This window comes from Ylistrum balloti, unplaced genomic scaffold, assembly GCF_031769215.1.
Source record: "Ylistrum balloti isolate Yb309-2 unplaced genomic scaffold, AGI_CSIRO_Ybal_v1 Utg369798, whole genome shotgun sequence".
Lineage (NCBI taxonomy): Eukaryota > Metazoa > Mollusca > Bivalvia > Pectinida > Pectinidae > Ylistrum > Ylistrum balloti.
In genome coordinates this window covers 793,389-805,553 of record NW_026781977.1, presented here as the reverse complement: position 1 = coordinate 805,553, position 12,165 = coordinate 793,389, and the positions used below count along the sequence as shown (strand labels likewise).

The 12,165-nt window shown below is 34.8% G+C and overlaps 1 protein-coding gene across 1 annotated transcript in view; it reads right to left on the bottom strand.

The window, feature by feature from the left end:
• Positions 1-796: 796 nt before the first annotated feature.
• The window catches only part of LOC132544466 (protein FAM124A-like), a 49,345-nt gene continuing 37,976 nt past the window's right edge, over positions 797-12,165 (bottom strand). The window contains exons 2-3 of the mRNA XM_060208063.1: positions 5,105-5,154; positions 797-1,905 (exon numbers count right to left, since the gene is read on the bottom strand). Coding sequence (XP_060064046.1) covers positions 797-1,905; positions 5,105-5,154 — 1,159 coding nt within the window. The remainder of the gene's footprint in view (positions 1,906-5,104; positions 5,155-12,165) is intronic.

Sequence of the window (12,165 nt, the reverse complement as noted above, 5' to 3'; positions counted from 1 at the left end):
ACAAATGTCGATTTTGAACATGACCGTAAATTTAACAAGTACTGTTAGAAATAAAAGCTGTTCTGATATACATCACCATATATTTTCTACGTGTTTCTCATACAGTACTTGTACTCCTTCAGCAAATTGATGTCATTTGATCTTTCTATCGATTTTTAAAAACTTTATTTTACTTTTTTTGTTTTGAATTTAAGAACTCGTTGGCTTGTAATACTGTCAGTGTACAGTTTTGTGAAGATGAGATAATAATTGTATGATATAACGTTCAATTATAATTCAATGTTTCATATTTCTCTGCTAATTAAACCATATACTCCATACGTTGGGATCATTGAAGCTGTATACTTCTGTCTCAAATCGTCACTTAAAATGTCGTGAAAACAATGACATCATTTTTCCTTTTTGCTGTTTGATTTAAACAACAGTTTCACTACATAATACTATTCATTCGTTCTAGTGTGAAACCCATTTAAAAACTTTTTACCCGGAAAAATCAACGACATGCAATGTTATTAATTTACTGAATATCATAAATTTGTGTTTGTTATAGAAATCTGGTTTCTTTTTCAATTTTCAGTTTTGAAATTAGATGAGGTTATCTATAACAGAAAGTATTCGCATTCATTATCAATATCCGAGGAATAGATTTTATCGATGAAAGGCGAATATTTGGTTGAAAGATTAAGTGGACGAACGCATCAAAATAAACATTAATCCGATAGATACACCGAATGTATTGTCTTAAATATGTATACCAGCAAAAGTGACAATTAACATAAACATACAATATAAAATATCATACGTAAAAACTAGATAATTGTACTGTCCTGTCAGAATTTCCTGAATTCAGCGAGTTTTGTGACGATTTGTCTGATTGATCAGATCTATGTGACAACTGATCTGATTGGTCAGATCTGTGTGACAAACTGTCTGATTGGTCAGATCTACGTGAAAGTCTGTCTGATTGGTCAGATCTGTGTGATAACCTGCCTGACTGGTCAGATCGGTTTGATCTGTCCGAACTGTGTCGAGATACATGACTTGTTTTGTCTGAAGGAGAGAGGTTGCATCCTGTGACCTCCAACACGATTGCATTTCCGTCGTGGTCTGTCGTCTGCCACCGAGTGTCCGACAAGGGCTTACAAACGTTTGGAAACAGCGGCACAATATGTCCTACGTCCGTAACCCTGAATTGCAATTTAACACAGTCTAACGCGCGAGGTTTTATGTCCGATTGTATCTTCTTCAATGCGAACTGCACATCGTAATTCAAATGCGTATGAACTGTAAACAAACAAAAGTCATTTCGATTCAAATCTGGCTCTGTGCCAATGATAAGTTTATAAAACTGAACCATATCATTCCAATTGTCTTCACTTGCAAACACAACAACCCGTATATGTTCCTTCCCATAATGCACCTGTCGCACTGCCCAGAGCGGAAGATCCTCTGACGTGTAGTAAAAGTCCTGACTATTGTAAGGGTAGGGGTTAACCCGCCCACGAGAAACCTCCTCTGAATGGTGAAACTTCCATGGGGATTTCTCAAAATGTTTTTTGGCGTTTTGAATTCGTTCGCACCCCAACATGCCTTCTTCATGAAGAAACACCATCAGAGATACGCTTGGCAAGTAAGATGTTTGCATAGAAAATGACTGGTTTTCGCCATTACTAAAATCTGTCCTCTCAGAAATCTTAAATATATGTAAATCTGGATCCACCCAATCAATAACTGGCTGGTACATGTCCATCATAGGATAGATCTCATGCGCGTCAGCAAGAAAGTGAACAGTCATCCGGTAGGGGTCGCTGAGCATGATGGAGTCTATATCCGAGTTACCAGATAGACTAATATTCTCACTTTCTGTTTCTGAACGTAGTGACCCAATAGATGATATACTGCTACCTGCAAAAACAAGAAAGATGGCGGTTATTGGAAATGCATGTCACTACTGAGTGTCATCTGCTCGTCTAATGGAACCCTCGACGTTACATTGCGTCCACTTCCCAAGCGTAGGCCGTAACAATGGCGAGTCCATTACGACAACAACTGTACGAACAATAACAGTGCTCATTATCACTGAGACAATTGATGGGTTAAAGTCATCAGGAATTATAATCTAATTCAACATCACAATGGTTCTAGCATAGGTAGACTACAATCTGAAATCGATAACAGAATTGATGTGCCATTCTTCCTAGCGCACCATTGTAAATCCTTATTTAATGAAAGCCGATATCAATTTTTCAACAAGTTATGGTAATACTTAAAGAATGTGCATTGTAATAGTGCAACAGTTTTCATCGGGGAGTATCATTACACAAAGTAGTTAACGAATTAAACCATAGAGCGGAATCAATGTTTCAATATCAGACAGAAATGATAGGAATTACAATAAAAAGAAAATAATTTTCCATCGATCAAAAATATAATATTCAATTTAAACCACTCACCGCATACCTGTCGCCATGTTAATTAATACCAGTTACCATCTAAAATAACACTCTCTTTGTCACAGGTACTACATATTCCAATAATTATAGGTATATTACAGGTGTGTTATAGGTGGATTACAATACAAGATTTAACAACTACCCTGACCCTCCGATCAAATCACATCTCCATGTCGAGAACAAATGATTTCTTTCTTCCCAGGTGACCTTAATTTTAATTCCATTGTTAAGATATGTCAGCGTAATACAAACCATAAACTAGGTCTTATTCAATGGTTTAAGCTGATTTCACCATCATATACATGTTTAAGCCGAAGATATCATGCGTTATAAGCTTTCACAGGATGTGTATCTAGAATATGTTGTAACATGTCTCAGGATTCATTATTACTTCTGCATACAAAGACAGGACATCTAAAAAAACCCGTTTCTCATTCTTTTTTCCTTGCAAGATATTCCACACTCCCTACAGATTATAGGAAACTTCAGAAGATAATGAATAACACAGGAGACAATTAAGCGCAATTGATCGGAATCTTCATTATGTGATATAAAACTATTGCAACGATTAGAAACTGTTCTCATTTTACACCTAACTGTGCAAACTAAGAGGTTTCTCGTATGCATGCCACGTTTAAAAGGACGAAAGAAATCCCCAACATTTCAACATAATGAAAAGTGATGGTATCAGTAGATTTAAATAATTTTGAAATCAAGTGTTTTGACATACAATTTGACATTTAACTATGATTTTTTTTGTTCCTGCGTTATCGGAGTAATTTCTGTATCGCGATAAAATTGAAAATGGCTGGTTATGTTCCTTCTTTATGGTTGATTATCATTGAAGGAAATCCTTAGGTCGTTTAAATCTACTGCTTTTTTACACTAACGTACATGATGTGGAAATAAGCACCAAACATTTCATGTAGATGCCACCCATAAACAAATAAACAACAAAACTACACGTTTTATTTGATGAGAAGAGTCACACGCTGTAATAAACAAGTCATGTCATATCTGTAAGACAAGACACGTAAAACATATCTAGACGTGTCTGAAATTGTCTTCATATCTACCGATTTTATAACTACGCTAATACTCCGACGTTTCGTTTTATTTTGAATCTATCTTGCTTATCTTTTCTTTAAATCTTATAACCTTCAGAGAAGATGATGACGTTATCTTCTCTCTTATAAATTCTATAAATAATCGAGGAGTTCATGGGTTGTTTTCTGAAACATGCAATTGTTTCTCGTAATTCATAAGGAAAGCTGTATTGTACTGACATACGGATAAATCTGTCTTCACTACCGTAATATATCCATATAATCTATTTTTACTGCTAAAATGCATGGCGTTTACCAATGAACTGTACAGAATACTGTTAACATTGCTATTTTGAAGAGTTTCAATTTTTGCTATCAAACAAGTTACCTTTAAAACAATATTGATAAGAAACCAATGACCAATTTCGTGACCTAAGCGAAAATTACATTCCTTTGGAACCTCGCTTTTAGTTAAACATTTGAACCATGATGAAACGTTTACAGTGTTCTGATCAAGAAAACGCAGGGCGTCACTCTCTATCGAACTGTGGAAGAAATGAATACAATCCAAAGAAAGGTAGGTGGTAGGTCGTGCTAATTACATAGACGTATCTCTGTAGATCTCCTGGTCTAATTTCTTATTGTCTCAATGTCCTGTCTCAATGACAATCTTTTCAAACATACTAGAGGCGAGATTAAGATGAATAACTGATATCGTGGCGAAACAATGATACCATATTGACAATTCGTTCCAGATGATTTTAAACTTTCACTTTTTGTCCTAAGGTGATTATTATAGACATTGTGTTAAGGTATTTATTGTTCGCGAACCTTTGAACAGGTCTGGTCATCTCTGAGTAAATCAACTCTGTTATTGTTTTTAAAAATCCTCTTGTTGATAAAGTGCTGGCTTAGATGAGTCAGGTTGTTGAAGGTCTTTGTTTGAGAAGATGAATCATCGATCGTCTTTTTTGTTTTAGAATATAAGAATGGAATCAGGGTAATATACCATTCTCTACAAGTGTCGTATGTCATCAGGATTGTACATGGTAAGTAGGCTATTGTCAGATTACATTTCGACAAGAAAATTATAACTCTTCGGTCATGTTTCACTTTCCTTATCAAACATAAGAAACATTTAACGTCAACAATTCAAACTCATCGGCCGAATTTTTCTTTTCTTGTCAAACGCACAAACACGTTCTTTCGTTTAAACATGAAACATCAACATAAGTCGAATTTCAAATTCTCGGTTAGACATCAAAAATAATTTGTAACAGATACTTGATTAAGTCAGCCAAAATCCAGCGCTTTGGTCCATTTTCACTTGCACAGTTAAAGTAACAAAGACAAACCTTAACACTTTCACTAGCTCAATACAAATCCCAAAACGTTCAATTCACATAACAGAAATGAGAGCTATCTATCGTTATATCAGTGTTATTTGTATCTTTATGAGCTTCGAGTGTCAATTTATGTTATTAAAACAGAACTAAAATAATGATAAAAAATATAAAAGTATTAAGGGCAATCTGATTTTAAAAAGGGTAAATTTCCTTATTGCTGTAATATAGAATGTAGTATAAACAAAGAAGATATACTGACCATCATTAGAGGAGTTGGAGGCGGAAGCGGACAGACTGCCACGTCTTGACCTGTGGAAGAGAGAAGAAAGTTAAATATCGTGTATTACAAAGATGGATGGATGATGGATGGATGGATGAATGGAAGCAATATGGATGGAATATGGATGGATGGATGGATGGATGGATGCATAAACGAATCGGTGTCTGGAAGGAAAGAGGAGTGGATGCAATTACTTTTAACGTATGGATGGAAGGACAGATGGACGGATAGAAGAACAATCACACACGATCTAACACAGTGAGATAGACAAAGGTACAATTTCTTTATTTATAATTGTTTCAGCTCTTTTATTTCATCATTTCCCCGTCAATGGATGTCGTGATTGAGTTCACTTCAACTGCCTTTCCCAGGATTCAATGTACACGATATCCGGCGTTACAGCCATCATAACATGGAGGTAATTCTGTATAGGGTTTCCAATGATGAGCGTCTGGACAAAGACACCAGTGTTTGGTGACTGTTACACCTGTACACACCTGAGTGGTTCATGTGTAACTGAGAACACCTGTCCCCTGAACCCTCCACAGGGAGGCACCCTAACGGCCCACCAACAATCCAGGTATTGAAGGTGTTTATTTACGGAATGTTGAGAAAACTTCGACAGGTGTACAGTTCAAAGTTTTCTCAATGAACCTGATTCATCTGTAGCAGTTATGCCTTTCCGCCGAATTACATGTACCTCGAACCTTAAACAATATATCTATTGTTACCTGTGCTGTTGTTATAAGTCACAGCAGATGATTTCATTTATGTCATCAAATTTCGATATAAAATTCCATTAGCATGAACTGGGTACACCACTTGTAAAGGAAAAGTTAAATCCCCACAAAATGACCACAGTATTTCCTAATTACTCCAACACAGGTAAAGGTCTATAAGCTTGATTAGGATTTGTCTAAATGTGCTAAAAAGGTGTGATACAATTGATTAAATTTGATATACATCACATATATACACGACATCGGCGAGTATATGATATCAATATGCGATGATATTGATGAATATATTATTGTATTTGCCTAATACACGGCAGATTAGAGCTTTAATACTTTAAATGTTTTTTTCAAGGTGTGCACATTAAAATTCGATTGGAATTTTATGTTGTTGAAAAAAGTTTTTAAAAAGCATTAAACGAGTACCAACCTGTATTTATCTTTGTTTCATTTTGTATTAGAACACCTGAAGTAATTCTGTATCAAAGGAATTACAAAAAAACCGTACACAATCATGTATCACGTTACACGATGTCGTTACAAAGAGAGTGAAAGTGTCATTACAAATTCTGCCATGTCATACAAACAGTATTTCACTTTACACTAGAAAAGAAATTAGATTCGTCTATACTTTATCATTTAAACCCAAATCTCCAGATCATCGCCTAGTAATGTACGGCTTCCGTTATGTATTACAATCCTTATGAATACAGGCTAAGGACTCGTATTCTTTCTTAATTCCAGCTTTTCTACTCGTCTAGAAGTCGTGTGGGGTCATATACGAGATTAAATTATTGAGAACGGGATATCGTTTGTAAAGCATCCCCTACTTTTATTAATAAAGATACGACTCGGCGGGGGTATGCAATATTCTTTATATTTGGACACCCTTTATGAAGCTCATATAACGATAAGGGATATCTTGTCCCTCGGAATACCACACAAATTACATGCTGGTGAGACCTGTCAATATGTCTTTGTTTTACAGAAATAGATGGGAAAATATTTAAAAAAAAATTAAGATGACTATTTTTAGTTTCTTTCAATCTGCCTGCATATTTAAACAAACAAACAAAACAAACATTTTTTTGTCAACAAGAAAAAAAAAGAAAGGACGACATCTGAAATACTAGAATGCAAATTGATTAAGCCGGACTGAAATATGTGATATATCAACACATACCATCTGAACAGTTGTGTTACTCTACGGTCCATGAGTCGTGTCTGATGTTGATCATATGAAACCTTGAAAGTGGTGACGTTGAATGATTTCAATGTTTCAGTCAAACTCTATTGTCCAGCACTTATATAGCTACTACTAGATAGACACTATAAACTATCGCCTTTTGCTCGTGTTAACACCATGTTAGCCTCAACTGATGCTTATCATAAAGGCAACATCCGGTTCAGAATTCAGTAATTAGTTCCCGCAATTTCAAGCGGAAACGTATCGGAATATTCAATACGGAAAAAACCGGAAAAAGACGATTTCGGAAAACGAACCTGACAAAAATAGTTGATATTGGTGGTGATAAGAGGACAGTAATTTGCTCTAATTCGAATACACTTACTTTGATGTTTAAACATAATTCTTTTACATTTCCTCTGTGTTACGTATTCGTAGACAGGATTATATAGAAACAAGCGCATATAATTAGATATCGTTACTGAATTTAAAAAAAATACTTACTTCAGCATAGGAAGTGGATGGTCATTACAGTATTACACAGGCAACAGAACGGTCCAGAAATGTAGATTTTATCCTAATATGTTCATCTAAAGGAAGTGTACGTAAGTTGCTTCAGTCGACATTACCGTTCAGTTGACAACGTCATTTAGACTCGTTAAGACGTAGGTATTCTACATTGACATGAATCATTTCCGCCATTTGTATCCGTTGCTTAGCAACAAGATATACGCTCAGTGAACGCATTTAATGATTGATAACATAATAAAGCTTTCTGTTGCTATAAATTTGTTTTTCTTTCCATGGTCTTCGGAACACGTACAGCCAGTGGCAGTCGTCTGGCAGTACTGCAAATTATAGATAATATTTATAAATATCGGTTACCTGGTATTCCAAAACTATATATTGATGGTAATCGATCAATCTGATTCCCAGTGGCATGATTTGAGGTTGGAGGTGGGTGTTGAATGTATGTAGATTATTTTTTGCTGACAGGTACTCTTTTCAGGGAAATCTCAAGTAAGTATTCAGATTGGTTTTTATTCCTTAAAGTATCACATAATTGTTTTATTAATTCGAGATAATAAATGACAATTCGATTTAATTAAAATTGTTAATATCCGGGTAAATAACAATAGATTATAAAAGAATCTAGAACTAAATTATTAAATTAAGTTATAATTTGCGAGCTGTTTATTTTCGCAATGATTCATGAAGGAGAATTAAACGTGACCAACGACTTTTTGCAGAAAATTATGAGTTTGGTACCTTGGTATGTTTGCATACTAAACTGTACATTTACAGCGCCAAACTGTAATAGTGTAGTTTTGGATGATACCAGTCAATTCAGTAGTTCATGGACATTTCCATCTTTTTTGCAGGTGTTTTTATCATTACCTTTGGTGAAACTCGAGTTTGATTAGTGTGACTTGGTAGTTGTTGTGACACAATGTTCAGTTGACGACATTTCTTTGAGCTTGCACTTTAAAGACATCTTTCAGGTGAGCTATCAACCTAAGGACAGCTCAGATGACAGTGACTGTTTTGAGGACAAAAAATGATAAATAAACCGTACATTTGTTCACAGTATCAAACGCTTATCACGTGATATAGTTAATGCATAGGCTTTGTAACATTCAATATATATTCCCTTTATAGCTTTGAATAAATCACACTCTATCAACAAGTTTTGCACGTTAATTTCGCTTCTCATCTCACATCCTGCTGATTTGTTTATTATTTATGATCCTCTTGATCACTTCTGGTGCTCATAACAAAGGGAGGCCATTCAATCCGACCCACTGAGGATACCATAAACGCATGCGTAATGTCGATAAAATCGCCATCATTTCATAAATTTCATATGATGGCTTTATTTGATTGGTAAAGTTATTGTACCAGTCTATAGACAGATTGTATCAACACCCTGGTCCGGAGTCATTGGAGAGGATCATCTGTGTGTACTGACCACAAACACACCAGCTGTCTTCAAACTCACAAAATTGACAGCTTGACAATCTGTTCTTTACTCTTACATAGATTCATGTTTTTTCCGAAATTACGAAAATACGAAATCATTTTAATTAATTTATATTGAAATTTTAAATCCTTTTAATAAATACCTGACAATATCTTTGAAATAGTTCAAATAGTAGGAGCTGTTTTATTAGAAAGCTTACAATGATTTGTGTTGGTTTCTCAGCTGTCCGTTTGTTATCGGCTGTAGAGAGAGGGACAAAAGAGACAAAGACATGGCGAAAGTTTTATCACGAAAACTATAAAAATGATTATTCGATGATTTTGCGATGACTTATAAACGTATTCTTGATGATGTTCTAGTTTGGTAGTGTATGACCGATAAAACAACAAAGTGCTCTGCACATAAAATTGTAAAGAATTCTTCGATTAATTAAGGAAATAAAAAGTTTAACATTAAAGTGCTAAAATGCGAACAATCGGACATATTAAACAATAATTTTCCGCTTTAATTATGTTTTAGGATGAGCAATGTACTTACGTTCTCTTCAAAATTGTCAGCATCGTTTTCAGTACCTGAGAACTACTTAATCATTAATCTACATATATTGAACAAGACTGCAGAAATACTGAATCCTCAACAGCGATCGATCAAAACCTATCACATTCCGATTTAATTTACTGTGAATTTGCTGTAAATAATTCGCGTTTGATTCGATCACATTCTGGAAATTACGTCCGTGGCAATAACTTGTTTACAACCCTGAAGCTGCGTGGAGGCAGAATATAGATTACTCATAAAATTGCATGCGTGTTGCATATGCCGTAAGCATAGTGAGAATCGTCCCTATTCAGTCCATCCTCAGTGATGTATCTAGCATGTGACAATTTCTGAAAGCTCCTGTTTGATATACTGTAACACGTCTAATTCAGCATTATTCTCCAATACACAAGCATACTAGTATAGCAATGTCAAGCTTGAAATAAACAAAATCCAACTACATCGGAGAAATGTTTGGTTGTCATAGCAATATGAACCTCTCATGAATCAACATATACATAAGGTCGCGAGCTATGGCTTTGTTGATACAAAGGGGACACCTGGGTATATTCAATACCTGACTTAATGAAAATGAGGATTAGCGATCCAATAAATGGCGACATCATCAGTACTGTGTAAAGTGGGGCATTATCATGAGTTTCTGTAAAGGATATTCACAGATTATTAAACACGGAAAACAACTATAAAGATTCATGATAAACTCAGATGAATATCGAAATCATTAAGCATAAAAAGAAATGCGAGATAGACGAGACATTAACCTTTATCTAGTAAGCTAAATGTACACAAATGTATCAGTTATTAACTTCTGTTGAGATTAGAACTAGGTTATTTGAACCTAATAAAAAAAACTCCGCACCTAAGTCGAGATCAAAATAATTTTTCATTTCCATGTAACTACTGTTTCATCGAAACAAAGGTTATAATAGAGAAAGAAAAAGAAATAAAACTGTTTTGTCATTAAATAAGTAAATTAAGAAGAGAATTCAGCAGTGATCGATATAATTTTTAAAAATGAAATCCTTCGAGAAAAATGACCAGTTCATTATAAGAAGAGTAATAGACAAGTCACGCACTCAATGAAAACATCATGACCAGACTGTAGTATTGGTTTCAGGTAAAACCAACAAGTGTATATATTTTGATTATGGTACAGTGTGCATGTAATTATCTTATTATAACCGAACAGAATGTATCAGAACTGTGGTCGTTGCTATTCACTGTGTGGAAGAACACCAACTTCCTGTAAGCGGAAACCTCGATACAAATAGAAACTGTCATATGGTTTCTTTGTATACCTGTATTCCACTATGTTTATCTCACACAGACTATCCTTTAATCAGAGACTAGCCAACAACTCGAGACATTATTATCAATAATATAACCTACTTTTAAATTGTGTTCTTTTGATAGCGTTATTAACACTTAATTTACAAATCCGTCGGCTGATGTGGACATAGAGAGATATTTACACGTGAAAGTCTACACTATTTAGGGCACTCGGAAATCGTCTTCTTTGCACAATACAGAAATCTTATCCCATAATAAACGTTGTGACGCAAAATCAGGCAATCTAGCAGCACTCGAACCTATATCCCGATACAATGTCAACACGATAGTACTAGACACTGTCTGTAGTAAAACAAATTGATATCTCAAGTGGAAGGTTAAACCAGCACTACCTTTGAAAATTGAGAACCTTTTTCTCGTTTGAAAAGGTCATCATATGGTGGCCTAGATTAGCCTCAAAAAGATTCAACGTCATGTCCTTATTTTGAATGAACTGATAAGGAGTGGCTTCCACACCTTCGTAAATAGACACTTCAAGTATTTATATATAGATTTTACCTATTTTGGAATATTAGTAATAAGCTTCTGATGGCTACTTACCTGTTTCGATAACCCGCTCTCCTTCATTGATAGGATATATCTGTTGCTGACATTGTTGACAGTTCTCCGGCCTGTATTTTTAAACATGGCCGCCATTCTATGTATTCTGTTATAACTAAAGACTAAATCACCCACTAACTATAGCACTGACTCGACTCTCAGCCTACGTCCGATTTACTCCTGCCCCAATTGTTTTCATTTCTGATTATACTATTTACAAAGCAATGTCATTGTACTCATAACAGAAAATAAAGTCTAACCGAGGGCTCCACACGAGTGGGGTCACATGAAGGCAGTGCAAGTGTTATTGAACATAATTTATGGTAACGAAAATTTACAATTTTCTTGCATTGTTTATTTTTTGTATTTTATGTATTTTATGGAGTATAAAAAATCTTGTGTTATGTTAAATGTTAAATTATTCACCGATTTCCAATATTTTCCGAACCTAAACTTTTCATCGATATCACCACCCCTTACGGGCTGTTTATTCAGTATTATCACGTATTACAAGCATGAGTGACTTACGTTTTTGTGTAAGTACACCATTGAGTTATGAATCAAATTTCAAATAATTGGTTAATTAACTTTGAGCTGAAAAATATCAACATATTTTCTATTATAATGAAACTACTAAACAAATACCATTCGAGATAGTTTCAGGGGTAACCAGAATCACTACATTCTACTG